The sequence below is a fragment of the Suillus paluster genome (genome assembly GCF_016628075.1).
Source record: "Suillus paluster strain FC165 chromosome Unknown EDB91scaffold_45, whole genome shotgun sequence".
In the NCBI taxonomy this organism is placed as follows: Eukaryota; Fungi; Basidiomycota; class Agaricomycetes; order Boletales; family Suillaceae; genus Suillus; species Suillus paluster.
In genome coordinates, this window is record NW_024537605.1 from 249,435 (window position 1) to 268,860 (window position 19,426).

Below are 19,426 nucleotides of genomic sequence, written 5' to 3' on the forward strand. Positions count from 1 at the left end.
CTCATCTTAGAGTCAACGGTTACCGGTTATTTTCTCTCAGTGAAGCCGTGTCTCCGAGTCTACTCCCGTTTTTCTTTCGCAGAGGAGATCTCCAACGCTCGTAGCAGAAGACTTATTGGTGGCGAAGGATAATGAATAAGAAAAGTTTTGGGTCCACTTCCGTCCTATGGTGCGAGTAAAATGTGGGTGTATCAGCGAATACCCATAACATTACAATATTTCTATGGAGATGGTCAATGATGCTCCGAGTGCTCTTCGTGGTGGCCATGTCCATGGCCCTCCCATGGATGCCGGAGACCCTGCAAAATAGTGTTAGAGACGCAGAATGGCATTCTGAGGAGAAAAGGCTAGGTACAAGAAGCTTAGGTCCATCCTCGCTGGTAAGAAGTCAGTACAAGGCTGCGGATAAATATCGTTGGCACTTACCGTGCGCGATATAAAATGAAGAACCACATAGTGGCTCCAAGTGTCTTTGCAAGGAACTGGTATCTGAAACCGGGAAGATGAGGGTTAAAACCTGAAGCTACAAATATATCATGAGCGCAGCAAAAAGGACGAGCTGAACGTCGCATACGATGTCCACCAGCCATAATATTGAGTGTTCCGGGTTGAAGGTGGTATTTGCGTTTGTTTGTGGATTGGGTCTCCAAGAAAACTTGACACCCATCTACACCCACATATCCAAGCCTCATATAAGCTCGCACAAGTTGTTCTGTGGCGTCTCTCGTACGCGTTAATCCCGCTGCAATGGAAAGCGGAAAACGAAAGCGAGAAGAGGACCTACCGAGCATTACTTATCTAGTCGGAGATAGGTCTTTTGACAGACTTTTCAAAGGTACCCCCTCGCTAACTAACACTGCGTGGCATTGTGCTTATCTCTGTATATACAGAACAGTCTCTCGAAGAAATAAAGAATGTGGTACAGAGAAAACTGCAACTACCATCGAACTCGACGGTCAAGCTAAAGCAGCTGCGTGGCGGCAAGGTCATTGATTTGGATGATGGTAAAAGCGTCAATTCTACAGTATAGTGCCTGTTATTTGACTATCAATCTGCTCCAGATGACGACTTTGCTGCATTCTCCGCGAGGGCAAAATTAATGAGGCTGGTTGACGTGGCAGTGGAAATATCAGTAAGCCCAGTGTTCCGCGTGCAGTTGGCTCGTCTTAACCTGCTCCAGCAAACTCCTGCTGCGGCAAATGGAGCCGCATCTTCTGCCGGTGCGGGGGACGCGTTAAAATCTTCAGAGAAGAGCGTAGCGAAGAAAAAACGCAAAGCCACTAATAACCAGCCTTCTAAGGATGCCGACGCGCCTGTGGCACCAGAACCGAAGGCTAAGAAACGGAGGACAGATCAGCCTGCTGCGAGTATTGATGCCCCTAAGCCTACGGAGAATGCGCAAACTCCCAAGGTCGCCCCTACAAAAGGCACGGAGAAGCCCGCCCCAGTCAGTGCTCCAGAAGCAGCCTCACTGAAGCTCCCTGCGAAACCCACCGTCTTGATCAACACCAAAACAACCCCTGCTGGTGGAGAACCACCGAAGAAGAAGTCGAAAACTGCAAAGGCTGACACGACCAAGGATGCTGCAGAGAAGCCACCAAAGAAGACCAAGAAGACTGAAAACGTCAAGGAAACGGAAACCCCGACGCTACCACTGCCAAATGACAACGCAGTTTCAGCCCCTCCAGGACCTTCAGAACCGCCAAAGAAACCACCAGGGACAAAGAAGGTCGCCACAAAGCCGCCGGCTCTTCAGTCTGGTAGGTACATGTTTTCTTTACATGCTTTTGGATGTTGAATATCCTATCCTGAAAGTCGGGGGCAAGAGTTCCGCGAACGATACAGTTAACGGCGCAACTGCCTCTGAAAGTACGCAGGAGTGCCATATATTGATTAAACACCTCTTGATAGACTGCTTTCAGAGAAGAAGGTGAAGAGCAAAAGCAAACAGAAGGGTAAAGAAGTTGAAAGTGAAGCGGCTCCAAGCGAATCAGCTCCTGAGACCTCTGGTTGGTCTTCCTGATTCATCAGAAGTTTCTTGCCATCAATAATTTCACTACAGCTTCAACGAAAGGTCACAAGAAGGTTACAATTGCGGAAGCTTCAAAGGCTCCAGCGCCGAAAGAAAGTGCGTGATATCATAAATTGGGCGATCACCTTCTGATGTTCTCTCCAGAGAAGACCAAGCAAAGCAAGCCCAAAGTCAAGGCTTCAGATACAGACGGCGCGTAAATCATGCTGACGGTAGTCACGGTCTGACCAATGCTAGATCAATAGCTAGCCAGCCTCTTAATCCACTAGATTTTCAGGGCATTATAGATGCGATTGCGCGTGCCTCGGCGCACTCGGGTGGAAAGGCTAAAAAGAATACCAATACTGAGGTGAATTCGGTTGCCACTTCCCAGCCATCCGCTTCATCGGCACCCTCTGTAATTACGACTACCAAGAGTGGTGTGTCATCTAACCCGCTTTGTCATGTTTGTTCTGGGTCTTTTCATCCTCTCTATCGGTGCCCAACGGTGTTGGCAGGCGACGAAGCCATACAGAATAGACTTGAAGATTTGAGGAAAGCAGGGGAAAAGGAGCATCAACTGACCATCAAGGATTTGGAGTCGCTGTTAAAATCTTCTGGCCCTGCAGCGTCTTCTGCAAAACGCAACGCAGCAGATACTACGAAGCCGTCGCGAAAGCACTTGGAGGCTGACGACGAGTCTGAAAGAGAAGCTGCGGAAAGCGATGAGGAGTCTCAACCTTCATGGACGCCCCTTGTGCCAAGTAACTCACTACTTTCAGAAGTAACTGTGGAGAGTCGCGACGAAGGAAGCAGTTCGGAGGAAGAAGACGAGTTCGCTCAGCAGTTAGAACAAGAGGAGCATGAACCTGAAGCTGGTCAGCCTTCGCTCGATGATATTGACTTAGACGCTATCATGCGAGGTCCGACGCCGATCAAGCTCCGCAACTTGCTCGAGACCATGGAGTCGAAAGAAGATGGATCTGACACCGAGGACGAAGGCGGTGATATTGGGCCCTTGGAAGTGGAAGACGACAGCGAGAAGGAGCGGAAGTACCGTCGATTATCGCAGCGCTTGCCAGGATCGTCTGAGGAGGAAGGGGATGATGACGAAGATGACGGAGTCGACGACGATAGGGAGCAGAGGTCGCCGCCGCCGAAACAAAACACTTCCGACGCGTTGCCTTCATCTACCACATCAAAGTCTTCTGCGGGGCCTGATGAGACGTTGAACGCCACAGACCCAACTGAAAGTAGCAAAGACGGTGTGCAAGCAGATGCTTTTGATACGGATGACACCCGCGTTTCCGTGTCCAAGGCTCCAGGTAGCGACAAAGATTCGGGCAAGGATGACGGCGACGCGCCTGAAGTCCTAGACCTGGACAAAGTATCAGATCCGTCACCTACTCGCGGCACGACCCTCTCTCACGACAAGGCCGACAACACTAACGACGACCCCATTGAACCAGCCGATGATCCGATAGAATTCCGGCAAGTGAAAACATCTGATATCGATCCTATTGAAGTCACGACGCCCCCAACTCTGAAAGCTACAAGACCACTTTCCCCAGTAGCCCAATCCACTCCAAAGCCTGGCGTAGCAAAGCGGATGAAGAACCGACGTGGGCAAGTTCCCAGCCCATCACAATTCCCTGTGCGTGCTGGTGGTCCCGATGTTGATGGACCCCAAAGAGCAGGCGCCGAGGAGATAAAGAGAAAGAAGAAGGTTGCCGCCAAGGCAACACGAGAAGACCTCCTTAGCCTGTCCTCGCAACCGGTCAAAAGGAGCGGGACATCTGCCGACTTGAACGGTCACAGCGCGACACCCTCTCATTCACAGCCTTTACCAAGACATCCACCTTCCCTTACTCAATGGGCTGCCATTCGCGAACCTTCGCCGTCTGTCATGATGGATGAGCTTGATTCGAGTAATTCTCCGATTGGGCAGGGTGGCATACTTGGCGAGCTTGCTGGCAAAGCATCTGATCGAAACGTCGTCGGGGAACATTCCGGTGATGATTCACCCGCCAACGCGAGCGAGCCACTTTTCAACCTGACTGCGAGCCAGATACCCTTTCCATACTCACAGTACAACGCGCCTGTACAAAAACGGGTGGAGGTGGTGTCGGACTCGGAGTCTGAGGCGGATGCGGGAAGTGTGAAGAAGTCGACGACAACGAATGCTAAAACGCGCAAATTGTACCGCACACTCACAGATATCGCGAGCCAAGGCACTCTTTTCTCCCAAAGTACACCGGTTGCGCCAGGCCCGAGACCCATGGCTAGTCGCAAGGGAAGGCAGGCAGATGATGATGACGACGATGAATCTTCGTCATCCGAATCTGATGACGAGGGCCAGTCACATATCCCAGAAGCAAAAAGGGCAGGGAAGCTACGCTCTAAAAAGCCGAAGGGACTTTTAACGTCTCTGAATTGACTGATTTGCGGATCTTAGTCTTGATTGCGTTTACCTTGCATATCTACGATACTTACACTGAGAACCAGTTCTCTTTTCTGTACAGAGCACCGTCCGTTATGGAAGTTCATCAATTAGGACAACGGTGTTATCTCGGATTTACAGATGTTGAGATCCTACGAACAGTACTGGTTGGAGGGTCCGTAAGTATCCCGAAAATCGCGACCAAGCTGAACGAGGGAGGAACCCTGGCACCTCCGATGCGTGGCGCCTGATGAACAGCGCATGATCTCGTGTATCGTATGTTGTTTCGTCACTCACGTGAAGACGTGGCGAGTGCGGCTTTGAACATGATCACGCTGGTCAACGGAGTGGACAAATCGGAGCTGGGGTCAACTGTGGGGCGTCATGCTGGCGTAGAAACTTGTCAAACTTTTCAACTTTCAAATACCATGAATTAGGGGATGTTTCCCAAATAAGGAAGATCGCCATAGGATCACGGGTTGTGCAAATAATGACAATCAGCTATATAAGTTCCGTCATCATCCTCGATCAAATTTTTGCAGTTCCCTCTGACAGTCAGCAATTTTCCAACTGCAAATTGTCCTTTTGAGCTCTAAAGCTCGTCTATGATCTTCACCCAAAGCACACGCGACGAGTATGTCTTTTTCTTTTAAGTAAGACTGCTGTTGACAATTTTGACCTGCAGCTATCTCGGCGACCTCGTCTTTTCCCTCATCGGCTTCTAATCAATAAATCATGTTCGCTCGATCCATTATTCGTATACCAACTACTCTCTCCCGAGGTTTTGCGACACATACAGGCCCGCTCTCAGCGTTGCCAGCAGTCTTGCATCTCAAGACTGGCGAGTCCTTCCATGGCCGTTCATTTGGCTCTCCCAGGAGCGTATTCGGCGAGACTGTCTTCTCGACATCAATCACGTCTTGTATGTCGAACGTTGATCATTCCATGCCTGATCGTCTCATTTCCTTATTCTATAGACACCGAGTCCATGACAGACCCTTCTTACCGTGGTCAGATTCTTGTATTCACGACACCTCTCATCGGCAACTACGGCATTCCATTCAACAAAACGCCCATTAATTCTCAGGACGTTGGTGTAGTCCTAGAGTCTGAGGGCATCCAATGCAGCGCTATTGTGGTAGCCGATGTCGCAGAAAATTTTTCTCACCATTCTGCCGTGGAGTCATTGGCATCATGGTGTCGCCGGTCAAACGTCCCTGCCATCACCGGCGTAGACACACGTGCAATCACACGCCTCCTTCGTGACCAAGGAACCACCCTTGGTCGTCTTGCTGTGGGTGCAGATGCTTCCGCTCCTAAACCTGCCTCCGAGCAATATTGGGATCCCACTTTAGAGAACCTTGTCGACCAGATTTCGACAAAGCTTCCCTACCAGCTTAACCCCACTGGCGATATCAAGATCGCTGTCCTTGACTTCGGTGCCAAGGCTAACATCCTGCGTTCTCTCGTCCGCCGAAATGCCGCAGTCACAGTTCTTCCCTGGAACTATGATTTCAACTCTGTTCGAGACCAGTTCGATGGTCTGTTCCTGACCAATGGCCCTGGCAACCCGAGTCAGTGTATGGAAGCAGTTTTGAAGCTTCGCAAGACACTTCAAGAGTGGGATAAGCCGATGTTTGGTATCTGTATGGGTCATCAGATTATTGGCATGGCTGCCGGCCTCGAGGCATACCGCATGACCTTCGGCAATCGTGGGCACAACCAGCCTGTCCTCGCTCTCGCTTCTTCAGGTTCGATTAAAGCTGGAAGGGTTTATGTCACAAGGTTTGCATTCTATCGCCAGTTATGAGTCACAGGTGATGCTAATGGCGTCATCAGTCAAAATCACCAATACGCTCTCAGGTTGTCCGACCCCTTCCCGGAGGGTTGGGAACCATTCTTCATCAACTGTAATGACTCTTCTGTGGAGGGCATCAAGTCCACCCCTGAGTCTGGAAAGAGGATATGGGGTGTTCAGTTCCATCCCGAAAGTGCTGGTGGTCCCCTCGACACCATTGAGGTCGGTTGTTGTCATTCGTCTAACTCAGCAATTGTTAATTCCATCGTCCAGATGTTCACCGACTTCGTTGATGAATGCCGTGGATACAAATTAGCGAATGTCGAAAAGCCTGTGGATGATATCATGGGAGCTGCCAAGTTCATGATGGAACAACCTGCCCGTGTCGCAGTCACTGCTTGATTGTATGTCTAATCGTTCTCATTCTCATTACATACGTGCATAGTATCGCGTTGTACGACAAATGTACGATACTCTTTTTTGGTCAAATATTTAGATCTTTGTACTTGTTTTTTCAAAATTTCAAGTTTTGGATGTATCCACCTCAGGTTCTCGCATGCTTGAGCTTGAAGCAAATTGAAGACTTGCCTAATCGGGTGTTGATGTGTTACGCAGCGACGTGCGCTTCCTATAGCTAGGCCCCGCCGTGTGTGCACAACCTTCCTTGATAACCATTGACGATGAACTTCCTTGACACATATGGACTGACCGGAACGGGCGCGAACACTCCGCCCGTGAATGCTCACCCAGAACAGAGCCTCAACGAAGAGGTTTCTCAGGTCATTGGCCAGCTTGGAAAGTTCTGGGGAGGATTCAGGAAGCAGGCACGTTCAGAATCAGATACGCTCTACGACAGCGACAATCAAAACTGACGCAGAAGATCTAGAGCGAAACCGCGTTCGCGACTGCGCGCAAGGATTTCAGCGAGGTAGTCACGCAAGCGCAGAGGGAGCTTGGCAAGCTCGCTGTATCAACCGAAACCCCTGCCGACACCCCTGCCGATAGCCACGATGATACTGAGGGTGCTTCTGAAAATGAGGGCGAGAGCGAGTCTCATACGGCTCCTGAGACGCCCACCGCCGAATCACCCAATGCAACAGGCTCACTTTCGACTTCGCAATCAATCTTTGCACGCCTCCAATCCTCGCTTCCGCCTAATATCGTTTCGACAGTGCAAGCTCAGCTTCCAGAAAGCCTTAAACACCCACAGAACATCGATCTATCGCAGCTGCGGACGACTTTATCCACAGAGTTTCAGCGCGTCCAGGGGGTGACGCGTGCGCAGGCGGAGGAATATGTCCATAAGAGCGAGCATCTACTGCGCGAGGCTATGAAGGAAGCTGGCGAAGTTCTGCGGGATGCAGTGAAAGTGATTCCACCAGAAGAGAGCGGTGGATCTTCGAGTCAGGGTTTGATTTGGGATGGAACTGACATGTGGCTGCTACCGATGGCAGAAGGAGGGGATGTGAAGGGTAAGGGCAAGGAGACGAATTCGGGCCCTTCTTCGAGGCGGCAGAGTGAAGACGCTCGTCAGGCTGTGGCGACCCGTGCGCAAGCGCTGTTAAAGCAGCTCAAGAGTAATCCCGAGATCATCAAGCTTGATCCTGAGGCTGATACCTCGGGCGAGACGTTCCATGCTTGGGTGTCTGAGATGCAAAGCAAGGACGAACATCCCGGTACTAAAGTTTGGTCAGAACGCGTCGCAAGTGCGTTGTCTGATACAGAGGATGGCCAAACGCTGCAGGAGACGTTTGATGCGCTAGGTACGTTGACTATTCCAATCGTCATCGTCAACACTCTAATGGCTACTTCAGTGCCTTCCATGCTTTCTGACGAAGAATTCTGGACACGATACTTCTTCCGCGCTTACCAGATCGAACAAGAAGAAATGAGACGCAAGACTCTCATTCACGGTACACGACTTTCATGTCAAACGCTGCAGCATTTTATTGATTTACGTATTCACAGGAACAAACCAAACCGAAGAAGATTTCAGCTGGGAAGACGACGATGACGAATCCGTCGTTCCTGAATCCAGACCCCTCGGAGCGCTCAAGTCGTTGGCGTCATCACAAAGAACACTGGCACCAGAAGCGGCGGATGCGGGTGATGTTCGATCGCTCCCTTCCTCCCAGTTCCACACTCCTATGACTATGAGTCCTAGGGAAAGCAGCGAGGACAGTTATGATGTTGTTTCTGGTAATGTCAGTGCTGCGGGAGATGTGCAGGAACATGCAAAGCAGGATGAAGAAGAGGAAGAGGAGAGTGACTGGGAGTGATATTTCATTCTTCTTGTTCTTATGTCGTTGTATGATAGATTGAACTAACCTTTATAATACCTGTTCCCTATAAAGAAGGAACGGCTGTCGAGATTGCTTCTATTAGTATAGGGTCTGACTACCCGTTCCCGTACGTGTTGAGTGCTATTTACGTTTATCTCAATCAAGCAAACCCTAGCTATAAATCCCACAAAAGCATCCTTTCCAACTGAATCAGTGTTGCGCCTTCTACTTGTCAGCTCATCCATCGCAAGTGATGCGTTATGAGCTTTATCTATGAAAGGCGCACAAGGAAATCGCGTCTTCTCTCGCGAAACACCATCATCAACCTCCTCCGCTTCTTTTGGGTCGTAATAGTCATTTGGTGCGAGTTCGGTGTCTTTTTTTATAGTTTATCAGATTGCAAGTGGCCAGACAAGGAGTTGAGGGAGGTGAGTCTTCGAACCCGGTCGTTCTTGTCTATATAACTTAAATGGTGTGTTGTAAAGGCTGGACCCAGCCAGAAGCCAACCCGAGTCCTCTTGATTTCCGACCCCCAACTTCCAAACCCGAGGCGTTCCGGGATTTCATGGTTCGGCCATGACGCATCCTCTACGAGGTACTTGCGGAAAGGCTGGAGTGTCGTCACTCGCTTGCATCCTCATGTAGTTGTCTGGCTAGGCGACGTGCTTGCCTCTGGACGTTACGTTACGAACGAAGAAGAGTACGTGTCACTATTGTTAGCATCTTGATGCGTGCTAAACGTTCTTGCGTTTCTGATAGGTACGAAGACTACGTGGATGAATTCAAAGGGATATTTACCACGGACAAATCCGTGCCAAATTATTTTGTTCCTGGAAATACTGATGTGGGGTATGTGCTGGACTTGTAACTCGGTTATTCGAGAACTTATTGATTTGACTTGCGCTTTCCAGTCTCGGAGAGTCTTCTGCTTTCTCAAAGAATGCACGTAAATACTTTACGGAGTACTTTGGACCTTTGAATCAAGAGGTCACTCTGGCCGGTCATAGGTTTGTCTTCATTGACGCCCCTGGGTTAGTTGATGAGGATTACCGCCGACATGGGATGGGCAAGCAGTACGAAACTTGGACACCAGCCGCAGGTGGTCCGATCGAGTTCATAGCTTCCCTTGCCATCAAGGGTGGGTCCTTCTTTCATCCGCCGGACGAATTTCGCTGAAATTTGGCCGTGTTAGCATCGCCTAGTCCCATCATCTTATTTAGCCATATCCCATTGTCCCGACCAGCAAGTACATCTTGCGGACCACTCCGTGAAAAAGGCTCTATACGAGCCAGTGCAGGGCCACGGGTATCAGAATATGCTCGGCAAACAAACCACAGGATTTGTTCTGCACACCCTTCGTCCAGCAGCGGTCTTTAGGTATGTTTATATGCGCGCGTCAGCTGCTCATTCCTGTGTTTACATTACACGCCCCTATACAGCGGTGACAACCGAGATTACTGCAACATGACCCATCGACTCTCCACAACAGATACCAGTATTCTAGAAACGAACTCCGTCCGCGAAGTGACCGTAAAATCATTTTCCCGATCCAGGCACATCAGACGCCCAGGCTTCCAGCTCCTTTCTCTCATTCATCCAGACTATGTGGCATCACCCTCTAGCCCTACATTCGCAGATGTGCATTGCCTTCTGCCCGATACATTCCGCATCTTCAGCTCGATATACCTCCCTGCGCTCGTACTCACCGCTATCGCAATCTTGTACCAAAATATCGCACCTAACCGGCACTATCGCCGGTTCTCCACTCTCTCGCCTGTCTCCGTCAATAGGAGCAGACCGGGATCCCCACCGCCAGGCCCAGAATCTGCGATATGGACAAATTGGTCTCCGCGGAACGGTCCGACGAGTCCGACGACCACCCTCCCACCATCTTTGCGTATCCCCAGTGCAAAAGAGATCTTCACATTCCGTGCCTTGTCCTCGAGCTCCCCCGAATCACCGCATAGTTCCCCACTCCTCAGCCCTATTCCGCTCTTCCACGCTGGGCACGAGGACGAGATGAACCCCATACACTATCCATCGCAGCATCACAACGATCATGCGTGGCCTTCGGGCGAAGACACTCATGAGGCACCGACGTTCCTTCCCTCACCGAGTGCACGTCGATCGGACAAGAGATGGTCGTGGAGCTGGAGCTTCGTGTTCCGAGGGAGGAGGCGGCGGATGACGATTACGCTGCCGACGTGGGGCGAGATGACGAAGCTTGCTTCGTTTGGTGATAGTACGAGCAAAGGGAAGCGGAGGGGGCTGGTGTGGAGGCTGGCGGGTGACAGCGTTAGCGTGGCACTGCCTGCGGTTATTATATGGGCTTTGATTGGCTGGCTGTTCTTTTGAGATGCTGGCGCTTGCGATTGCCATAGACTATTATCTACATGCATTCTTAATGAGTGGTGTATTATACATTGCAGGACTCTAGTGGAGACTACATTGTATACTGTAGTGGCGGGCTTGGGATAGCGATGTCGACATATTGCATCCAGAATTATGACATTTGTAGAATCCCACTGGCATAAGACTACAACAGCAAAGTCACCATATAACCCGCGACTCCCAACACTGGAAAAAAGATCCAATAAGCAGGCTGTCGATCCTAAAATGAAACAGAACGTACGATAGCCAGTGAACTTCTCAAATGGCGAATGGAAGTACAAGCTAGTGGTGTAGATTGCAAACAACCAAATCGCAACGATCCCGACATTGAACACGACCGCAACGGCATGTGTAAACGACCATTTCCTCGCGCACAGCGACATTCTAAGCTGGTCTGCCAAGAACAGGGCGGACATGGTAAGGAGGAAGACGTGACCCGAAACATCATGTCCCTTCCTCAGGCGGGGGAGCACGGGTAACCTATCATCAGGCACCCACGAAGACGCACTGAACAAGAACGGATGGGTCTGTGCGGATATCGCCGTCCGCGTCAGACAGTATTCATACGGGACAGTCACCGCGCCAGAGTCGAGGGTGGCCATGCACTCGCCCCCCGATGCTACTGTCAGCCTTTCGAGGAGTGCAGGGCCGAAGAACCAGCTTGTGAACACGAGCCATAGGGCTGTTTCTGTTCCCCACTTGACTAGTCTGTGTACGGTGCGCTTGTGCGGTGGGCTGGTAAGCCAGAGGGTGAGGAAGGCGGCTGAAGTCCAACCCCATGCACGTTTGATGAAGTATAAGTTGAGAGGATTGGCTTTGTTTGCAAAGTAGTGGGTCGTATGTAGATGATGGGGGAGGTGGGTGAGGAGGGGATCGGAGGTGTCGAGGTAGGTATCGTATGTGACAGAGTAGAGTGTTCCGATGAGGAGGATCGCTGTTATTGCTCCGAATGTTGCATGACGCACATCAATTGACATCTCGTAGAAATTATTATGATACAAGATATGGAGTAGTTTGAAGAGGATACAGTTGCGTGTAAAGAACGTGTCCTTCAGTACCACTATTGCAGACGTAAATACTGCACGTGCCCGGTAGTGCTCGGTACAACGCGCAGCACCGACGTGTTCAGTTTCATGGGAACACACGAGAAGTCACTCTGTGTTTTCTTGGGGAGATGATCCCTTCATCCTGTTTCACTCCAACACAACAGGCGAATCAAGGCCTTGCCATGCACTGCAATATATCAACAATCGAATCGGGATCGTCGTCCATTCTGTAGTATGTGTTTCATTAGTAGATACTAAGCCATCATACCGTGACAATCGTGCGGACAATAACGCCACGATCAACGGCACCGAGCGTGTTTCCACTAGATGCTTAAGCAGGAAATAACCTTACAAGCTCAGAAGATCGCCCCATTGTAAGTTATCCCGCTTGCACTTCACGAGTCTTATGGAGAGCCTTCTCCGAAATCACAGGTGCACGCCATATGCATAAGGAGGGACCGTGAGGAAGCTCATAAAATCTTTCAAGGGTAGTTCCCCGTCCACCGGTTGCAAGGCTGTTGGGGAAGAGAAATGCGGCTGAAGGCCGAGAGATTACAATTTAGAATTTTCCGTCTTTCACCCGTCACCCTTTCGTCACCGGTTCAGCAGGTGAAACGAATGATGCACCTGCTCAGCCGGTGATAATAACCTCCTTCCGGTTTCGTAGCGACTGTTTTTCTACGATGAATGACATGATGCTTCCCCAATGCTCACCTGTTGGGGTGGAGTACCTGGCAATGAGTGACATTGGGAGGGATCGGTACGATGACGGTGACCCAACCTTTGTCTTCGCCACTACGCCCTTACAAAGACACTTGTTAGTGAATACACAGAATCACATATTGACAGCCTGTTTGAAATAAGCGCGTACTGTTCACTATTTTAATGCAAGTGGCGGGTGCACGTGTGGAGAAAGAGAATGCTTCAATGATGCTGAGTCACACTTTTGGGAACCAGGTGAAGTAAGGACAGTTGTTAGTTAGCCAGGCAAGGTAAATGTACACTGCTGAAGATTCACGGTCTAGTATGTTCCGCGATCACAAATGCCATCTCTACTGCATTTATTTCTCCAAATCCTCATCCCCGACGCGTTTGTATTGGGCGCGATCTGCACGGCGCAATATGCCTTTGAGACGACGGAGACCGCCGCCACACCAAGCGCACCACCCCACTGCTGCAACCACGACCACCAAAAAGAAGATAGCTGCATATCTCAGACGCTCCGACGACCCAGTAAGATCCTCCACATATTCAGGGGCAGAGCTATCCGACACTGCAGAAGGAACCGACTCCGCAGGGCTCGTCTTCTCGCCAGACGCCAGCGTTGTGGGCGTTGTGACGGGCGATTCGTCTTGGGCTGATGAAGTATTCACAGGTATGGTGGCGATGTCCTGTTGGCAAGCAACAACATTTTATTTGCATTAAGATCTCAAGGGACACAGGCCGCTGAAATCATAGCTCAGCGTGTAGGGGTACCTCTTTTCCTTCCTCATCCACAACTGACTCCACTGGCAGCTAGACGGGCGGGATGAACACGCTGGACATAGCACTAACGAGTAGAATAACATACCTCTCCAGAGTCGGAGATGGTGACATCCTCCACTGGGCGATCGTTGCGACCCTTAGCAACGTCCTCTGAACAACGTGTGAGAAATAATGGTGCTGTAGAAGTCATATAAAGCGAACCGATAGCGTATACAATGTCCATTCCCTCTATGACTTTTCCGAAGACGACCTGGTTTGACGAATCTCAGATGATACGCTCGTCAAAATGACGCTGAACTCACGTGTTTACCGTCCAGCCAGCTGGTGACAACAGTGCAGATGAACTAAAACAAAACTACTCAGTAAAGCTCATCAAGAGCCGGCGCTGACATACGAATTGAGACCCTAGATAGACCATGTTTAAACAGCAGAATCGATGAGAGAAAAGCCTGCTTACCGTTGGTGTCCTTGCCTGCATTAGCCATGGAAAGAGTGCCGGGTCCGGCGTGCTTGAGCTTGCTAAAGTAGATGTTAGAGTTGCCATTGTGAGCTTATTCACGAAACTGACAAGTTCTCATCCTTGAAACGGTCGCCGTAGATAGACTGAAGGACCTAGGTAAGTGACGTGCCTGCAAAGACTGGTCCTAAATTACCTTTCCACCGGTGCCATCGCCACGGGCTATTGAGTTCATCACCGAGTTAGCACGAAAGCGCGTGTGACAATGATGGTACACATACTGAAGTCACCACCCTGGATCCTGAGAAAACGTCAGACGTACGTCCATGAAGCAACGGGCAAGTGACTCACATGAAGTTCTTGATAACGCGGTGGAACTTGGAGCCCTTGTAACCATAACCAAGTTCTTGACCATCCTTGTCGACACCAGTTGCAAGTGCACGGAAATTCTCGACTGTCTTGGGAACGGTCTGAGAGAGGCTCATCAGTCCACTGCATGTCTCTCAGAATGATTGAAGCAACATACCCCACCGTAAAGACCGATGACGACTGTTTAATATTTGAGCCTCATCAGATCCGTGCGGACGGTCTTAAAGTATGACACAAACCTCGGCCTAGTTCCTTCTCACCATGCTTGATATCGAAGTAGACCTTGTGCGTAATTTTTGGGCCCTTGGCGGCATCCGCAGACTGCGCACAAAAGATCGCAGCTATAGAAATTAAAATGAATGCAAGAGAAACACGACCGAACATTGTGTAGGAAAGAGGTGAAGGTGGTGAATGCAGAGTACGTGTTCGACGAATTTGACTTGAGAAAGAACACCGAATGTGGGAACGACATTCCTTTTCAGTTCACTTGCTTCTCGTGAACGAGATCAAGATTTCAAGACTGAAATTTAAAAGGCTCATATCCTAGTGCCGTAGGGGAAATGGACGACGAACTTGTCCTAAACATCGCCGAGGATGCATCTTCTGGACCCGCAAAGCTAGCATCGAAAAAATCTGGTCGCTGGACGGACAGGTGAGTAGAAACCCGATTTCATATATGCAGCTGATCATCATAGCCCAGGTTGAAGGCCAAACGAGTCCAGAAACGCAGGACTGACCAGCAGTCTGATCATCCTGGCAGTGATGACGATGATAACCCTCGTCCTGCGAAGCGGATGCGGCAGGACAAGTCCATGCCTGCTTCCAAAGCAATTTCTGCAGCGGACCGTCCAGCACTTCCACCCAAGCCTCCGACTCAGATAATATCTTCTCTGTTCTCATACAACCCTAAGGTCGAAGCGCCTACACCCTCCGTCCAAAAAGCACCCTCTAAACCAAGTAATGCACCATTAACTGGTTCAGCTACGTTCGCAGACTTGGGTCTTCACCCTCTTCTCGTTGCTCATCTACAGTCCAAGATGGGTATAACAAAACCAACATCTATTCAACGCGCCGCCCTTCCTATTTTTACGAACCCCTCTTCCGAGGACATGAATGCCCGAGACGTATTCATACAATCGCAAACTGGTTCCGGAAAGACCATGTCGTTCCTCCTACCTATAATCCAGGATCTTCTCCCCCTCAGCACACACTCTTACATCGACCGCTCGATAGGAACACTCGCTATCATCATCGCACCTACTCGTGAATTGGCAAAGCAAATTTCCGACGTCCTAGAGGCGGTATTGACACTAAAGCTGCGTGCAGAAGGCGAACAGGAGGACGCAGAGAGCTCTACACGTTATACCCGATGGTTAGTTTCCGGCTTGCTGAGCGGAGGCGCAACTCGTACGCACGAGAAAGCGCGTCTACGGAAAGGTGTACCCATTCTTGTCTCGACGCCAGGTCGACTACTAGATCATCTGCAAAATACATCTTCTTTCAATGTTGGAAAATGCAGATGGCTTGTACTGGACGAAGCGGACCGCTTGATGGAGCTTGGTTTCGAAGACACCATAAAAGGGATCATACAGGGTCTGGATGGGAGGAGGAAGCTCGCATTCCAAGCCGTTCAAGACGGTAAGACCTTCGAGGTTGGAGGGTGGGATTGGGATCGGCAGAGGCGGACAATCCTTTGTTCAGCTACTATCCGTGAAGATGTGCAGAAACTCGCAGGCACTACTCTGATACGGCCGCTGGTAATCAAAGGCCTCGACAAGGAGAAACCGGAGGATGCGTCTAAATCCAACCTTGAAAACGAGCCAGCCACCACCAGTACCGAAAAGTTCACCCCACCGTCACAACTCTCCCAGAAACATGTAATCGTGCCCCTCAAGATGCGTCTTGTCGCACTGGTCGCACTTCTCCGCTCTTTGCTGGCACAGACACAAGGACAGAAGGGGTCGAAAATCATCGTATTCCTCAGCTGTACAGACTCCGTGGATTTTCACTGGCGCTTGCTAGGCGATTCATCAATGGAGAGTGAAAAAGCTGAACGTACCGAGTCCGGCGAAGACAAGAGTGATGACGAAGATGATGAGGGAGACGAATCTGTTCAAGAGGAGAAAGACAAAGAGGAGAACAAAATCGCTGCTCATTCCCCGCTCCTTCCAGGTGCCTCAATATTTCGTCTTCACGGCTCCCTACCCACGCCCATCCGTCTCGCCTCCCTACGCGGATTCTCAGCTACACCTTCCTCAAAATCGAAACAACCTGCTGCCACGTCCTCCATCCTCCTTTGCACATCCGTAGCGTCCCGTGGTCTTGATCTACCCCTTGTTCGCGCAGTCATACAGTACGACCTGCCCACTGAAGGTGGTGCGACTGAATACGTGCACAGAGTGGGCCGGACGGCACGTGCAGGTAAGGGCGGCGAGGCTTGGAGTATTGTTGCGCCCAGCGAATCTGAATGGGTGAAATGGGTGGAAGGGAAGATGCGTGGGGATATGACGGGAGATAATGATGATAAGCCCAGCGCAGATAAAGTCAACATTACTCTTGAAGGCGCAAGCATCGAGGGCGTGCTAGCGAAGGGCTTTGGCGGCAAAGGCACCGAGTACGAGGCACGTGCGACAGAAGTACAACTTTCTTTCGAACGTTGGGTCTTGCGTCGTAAAGAGGTACTATCGATTTAGAAACGATATCGAGCGTGCGTTGACATCTTCTTTGCAGAACGCAGAACTCGCTCGGAGAGCATTCACTTCGCACATGAGAGCATATGCGACCCACCCGTCGAACGAGAAGCACATCTTCCATGTCCGACACCTTCACTTCGGACATTTGGCAAAAGCATTCGCACTGCGTGAGGCGCCGAAGACGATTACTGACGGAAAGAACAAAAATTCCAGTGCATCCAAAAGTCGTGGCTCACGTCCTGCTAAATCTGCAAAGTCTACAAAGCAGCATGATGTCGGTGATGCAGAGCAACGGATGCAAGATATTGTTCGTGCGCAGGGCCGGTTGTCGAAGCAGGGTGGCAAGATGATGAGCAGTGGGACAGACGAGTTTCAGATTGCATCAGGCGCTGCCTTGAATTCACTTGTTCATGGCTATCGAATGTAGTCAGACAGAGGGCTTTAAGTTGACCTACTTCTATAGCATGCGATTAGTGACGTGGTGCTCATTACTAGGCTATGAAATACATATATTACAACAACCTGCCAAGAATACGAGGATACACGGGTCGTCTGCAGTCGCCTGATCCTTATCGGTAAATCGCATCCGCTGATATCTGATGTCAAATGTGAAAGAGAGAGAAGCAATATACGACGATTGGTCAACGGATAATAGATATATAAGGTGATATAGCAAGCAGGAAACTAAACTCTGCGCGTTTCGATGAGGTAAGAGATGAGCTGCACGTCATTGAGAAAGTAAGAGAGAATAAAAAGGCATGGTGTGAGTTAAATATCATCGAACCTGATATAAGGCGATATCCGAGTCAGTTTTGGGACTTTCGCGCGAGAATGCTTGAGATACACACACCTTTGCAAATTTTTGCCCGTCAGATAAAATAACGAGGCAAGACCGCAAACCCTTCAGACACCACTGCATTTCGAGCCAGGGGAGGAGATGATGATTCCAGAAAGCCTGGAATATATGATCGAGCTTGTCGTCCCATGTATTCGGAGCTCGCGAGAGATGGACAGCCCAGTTTTGACAGGCGTACTTGAGAGCGTCGGAAGCCGATCGACTGTGCTCATGTGCTTCGTTTGCGAAAGTCACAAAGGTAGACATTGCATGGATGATCTCACGCTCTGTTGGAAAACGAGCTTGTGGTAATGCAGAGGTGGAATGATCCTCGTGCCTGAACGCCAGGAAGATCGGAAACATCAAGAAATCCGGCAAACTCTTCAACTGCTGGAGGAAGGCTGGCAGTAAAGGCACTTCTGAGACGATGATATACCCGTTAATTGCTTCCAATGTGATGTAGAATTCTTGCAGTGTGATCCAGATAGACGTTGCACAAGTGGAATTCCAAGCTTGACCATGGTGTGTCTGCAGCCAGTGTTGTCCTGGCAGGGTCTGCAGCCAGTTTCGTCCACCCTTGGTCTGCAGCCAGTGTCGACTTGCCTCGGTCCGCAGCCAGTCATGAGCCCCCTGGGTCTGCAGCCAGTCATGAGCTCCCAGGGTTTGTAGCCAGTCTTGCCCTCCCCTGGTCTGCAACCAGTCTTGCGGCTCTTGCCCTCCCCTGGTCTGCAACCAGTCTTGCGACTCTTGCCCTCTCCTGGTCTGCAGCCAGTCTTTCCCTCCCTGGGTCTGCAGCCACTCTCGCACTGCCCAGGTCTGCAACCAGTCTCGCCCTCCCGTGGTCTGCAGCCAGTCTTTCCCTCCCGTGGTCTGCAACCAGTCTTTCCCTCCCTGGGTCTGCAGCCAGTCTCGCACTGCCCAGGTCTGCAGCCACTGTACCCCATTGCTGGTCTGTAGCCAGTACTGCCCTCCCGTGGTCTGCAGCGAGTCCAGCCCTCCCTGAGGCTGAATAGACTGCAGCAGCTGTAGCGGCTCTCGCCATTCACGCCAAGTCTGTAGCAAATCTCGCCCTCCCTGGGTCCACAGCCGGTCTAACTGTACTGTCGGCAGCATCATCTGAAACCAGTCTCCCCCACTCCATGTGTGCAACCAGCTTCGCCCACTCTGGGTCTGCGGCTCATGTTGCCTTGCCTGGGTCCGCAGCCAGTCTTGCCCTCCCTGGGTTCGCAGCCAGTCTTGCCCTCCCTGGGTCCGCAGCCAGTCATGTCCTGCCTGAGTCAGTAGCCAGCATATTCCGCTCCAATTCTGCAGCCAGTTTTTCCCTCCCCAGGTCTGCAGCCACTCTCGCCCTCCCTCAGTCTGCAGCCACTCTTGCCCTCTCTGGGTTCGCAGCCAGTGTCGCCCGCTTTCGGTCACCAGCAAGTACTGCCCTGCCTGGGTCTGCAGCCAGTTTGGCCTTGCCTGGGTCTGCAGCCAGTATCGCCCTCCCTCGGTCTCGATCCACTCTAGCCCTTCCTCGGTCCCGATCCACTCTAGCCCTCCCTCGGTCTGGAGCCACTCTCGCCCTGCCTCGGCCTGGAGCCACTCTCGCCCTGCCTCGGTCTGGAGCCACTCTCGCC

At 50.8% G+C, this 19,426-nt stretch overlaps 8 protein-coding genes across 8 annotated transcripts; 5 read left to right on the plus strand and 3 right to left on the minus strand.

Annotated features, from left to right (window-relative positions):
- Window positions 1–233: 233 nt before the first annotated feature.
- Window positions 234–572, minus strand: EDB91DRAFT_1056433 (uncharacterized protein; the record flags this gene model as incomplete). The annotated part of the gene is made up of 3 exons (XM_041314006.1): window positions 234–299; window positions 356–377; window positions 427–572. 3 exons carry the CDS (start codon window positions 570–572, stop codon window positions 234–236), a joined length of 234 nt encoding a protein of 77 aa, XP_041175069.1.
- On the plus strand, window positions 427–2,580 carry EDB91DRAFT_570772 (uncharacterized protein). The gene is made up of 8 exons (XM_041327741.1): window positions 427–835; window positions 891–1,004; window positions 1,062–1,132; window positions 1,181–1,760; window positions 1,816–1,869; window positions 1,923–2,009; window positions 2,063–2,128; window positions 2,177–2,580. The coding sequence occupies exons 1-8, from the start codon at window positions 748–750 to the stop codon at window positions 2,230–2,232; spliced, it is 1,116 nt and encodes a 371-aa protein (XP_041175070.1). The 5' UTR covers window positions 427–747; the 3' UTR covers window positions 2,233–2,580.
- A 2,401-nt stretch (window positions 2,581–4,981) lies between these two features.
- EDB91DRAFT_1145486 (carbamoyl phosphate synthase small subunit) lies at window positions 4,982–6,796 on the plus strand. Its single transcript, XM_041319191.1, has 5 exons — window positions 4,982–5,085; window positions 5,137–5,373; window positions 5,429–6,236; window positions 6,291–6,471; window positions 6,523–6,796. The coding sequence occupies exons 2-5, from the start codon at window positions 5,187–5,189 to the stop codon at window positions 6,649–6,651; spliced, it is 1,305 nt and encodes a 434-aa protein (XP_041175071.1). The 5' UTR covers window positions 4,982–5,085; window positions 5,137–5,186; the 3' UTR covers window positions 6,652–6,796.
- Window positions 6,797–6,929: 133 nt separating this feature from the next.
- EDB91DRAFT_1238309 (uncharacterized protein) lies at window positions 6,930–8,528 on the plus strand (the record flags this gene model as incomplete). The annotated part of the gene is made up of 4 exons (XM_041321695.1): window positions 6,930–7,073; window positions 7,136–8,012; window positions 8,064–8,162; window positions 8,218–8,528. 4 exons carry the CDS (start codon window positions 6,930–6,932, stop codon window positions 8,526–8,528), a joined length of 1,431 nt encoding a protein of 476 aa, XP_041175072.1.
- A 22-nt stretch (window positions 8,529–8,550) lies between these two features.
- On the plus strand, window positions 8,551–10,886 carry EDB91DRAFT_1295904 (Metallo-dependent phosphatase; the record flags this gene model as incomplete). The annotated part of the gene is made up of 6 exons (XM_041324914.1): window positions 8,551–8,959; window positions 9,017–9,231; window positions 9,291–9,380; window positions 9,443–9,669; window positions 9,734–9,908; window positions 9,971–10,886. Exons 1-6 carry the CDS (start codon window positions 8,792–8,794, stop codon window positions 10,884–10,886), a joined length of 1,791 nt encoding a protein of 596 aa, XP_041175073.1. The 5' UTR covers window positions 8,551–8,791.
- Window positions 10,887–11,067: 181 nt separating this feature from the next.
- EDB91DRAFT_1238310 (Fat storage-inducing transmembrane protein) lies at window positions 11,068–11,899 on the minus strand (the record flags this gene model as incomplete). The annotated part of the gene is made up of 2 exons (XM_041321696.1): window positions 11,068–11,108; window positions 11,164–11,899. 2 exons carry the CDS (start codon window positions 11,897–11,899, stop codon window positions 11,068–11,070), a joined length of 777 nt encoding a protein of 258 aa, XP_041175074.1.
- Window positions 11,900–13,420: 1,521 nt separating this feature from the next.
- On the minus strand, window positions 13,421–14,663 carry EDB91DRAFT_1056493 (cyclophilin-like domain-containing protein; the record flags this gene model as incomplete). The annotated part of the gene is made up of 12 exons (XM_041314013.1): window positions 13,421–13,483; window positions 13,539–13,603; window positions 13,655–13,703; window positions 13,756–13,797; window positions 13,848–13,858; window positions 13,911–13,972; window positions 14,022–14,056; window positions 14,107–14,132; window positions 14,192–14,211; window positions 14,262–14,380; window positions 14,437–14,459; window positions 14,519–14,663. The coding sequence occupies 12 exons, from the start codon at window positions 14,661–14,663 to the stop codon at window positions 13,421–13,423; spliced, it is 660 nt and encodes a 219-aa protein (XP_041175075.1).
- A 131-nt stretch (window positions 14,664–14,794) lies between these two features.
- EDB91DRAFT_1225399 (P-loop containing nucleoside triphosphate hydrolase protein) lies at window positions 14,795–17,480 on the plus strand. Its single transcript, XM_041320969.1, has 3 exons — window positions 14,795–14,931; window positions 14,980–16,957; window positions 17,010–17,480. The coding sequence occupies exons 1-3, from the start codon at window positions 14,840–14,842 to the stop codon at window positions 17,397–17,399; spliced, it is 2,460 nt and encodes an 819-aa protein (XP_041175076.1). The 5' UTR covers window positions 14,795–14,839; the 3' UTR covers window positions 17,400–17,480.
- The last annotated feature ends 1,946 nt before the right edge of the window (window positions 17,481–19,426 follow it).

Bases quoted from the DNA above. Each gene is read 5' to 3' on its own strand.
- EDB91DRAFT_570772 (XM_041327741.1), top strand. From the start codon at position 748: ATGGAAAGCGGAAAACGAAAGCGAGAAGAGGACCTACCGAGCATTACT. The intron at 1,761-1,815 runs GTAGGTACATGT...CTATCCTGAAAG, and splicing joins GCCGCCGGCTCTTCAGTCTG to TCGGGGGCAAGAGTTCCGCG. The intron at 2,129-2,176 runs GTGCGTGATATC...TGTTCTCTCCAG, and splicing joins GGCTCCAGCGCCGAAAGAAA to AGAAGACCAAGCAAAGCAAG.
- EDB91DRAFT_1145486 (XM_041319191.1), top strand. From the start codon at position 5,187: ATGTTCGCTCGATCCATTATTCGTATACCAACTACTCTCTCCCGAGGT. The intron at 5,374-5,428 runs GTATGTCGAACG...CTTATTCTATAG, and splicing joins CTCGACATCAATCACGTCTT to ACACCGAGTCCATGACAGAC. The intron at 6,472-6,522 runs GTCGGTTGTTGT...TCCATCGTCCAG, and splicing joins GTCCCCTCGACACCATTGAG to ATGTTCACCGACTTCGTTGA.
- EDB91DRAFT_1225399 (XM_041320969.1), top strand. From the start codon at position 14,840: ATGGACGACGAACTTGTCCTAAACATCGCCGAGGATGCATCTTCTGGA. The intron at 14,932-14,979 runs GTGAGTAGAAAC...ATCATAGCCCAG, and splicing joins TCTGGTCGCTGGACGGACAG to GTTGAAGGCCAAACGAGTCC. The intron at 16,958-17,009 runs GTACTATCGATT...TCTTCTTTGCAG, and splicing joins GGGTCTTGCGTCGTAAAGAG to AACGCAGAACTCGCTCGGAG.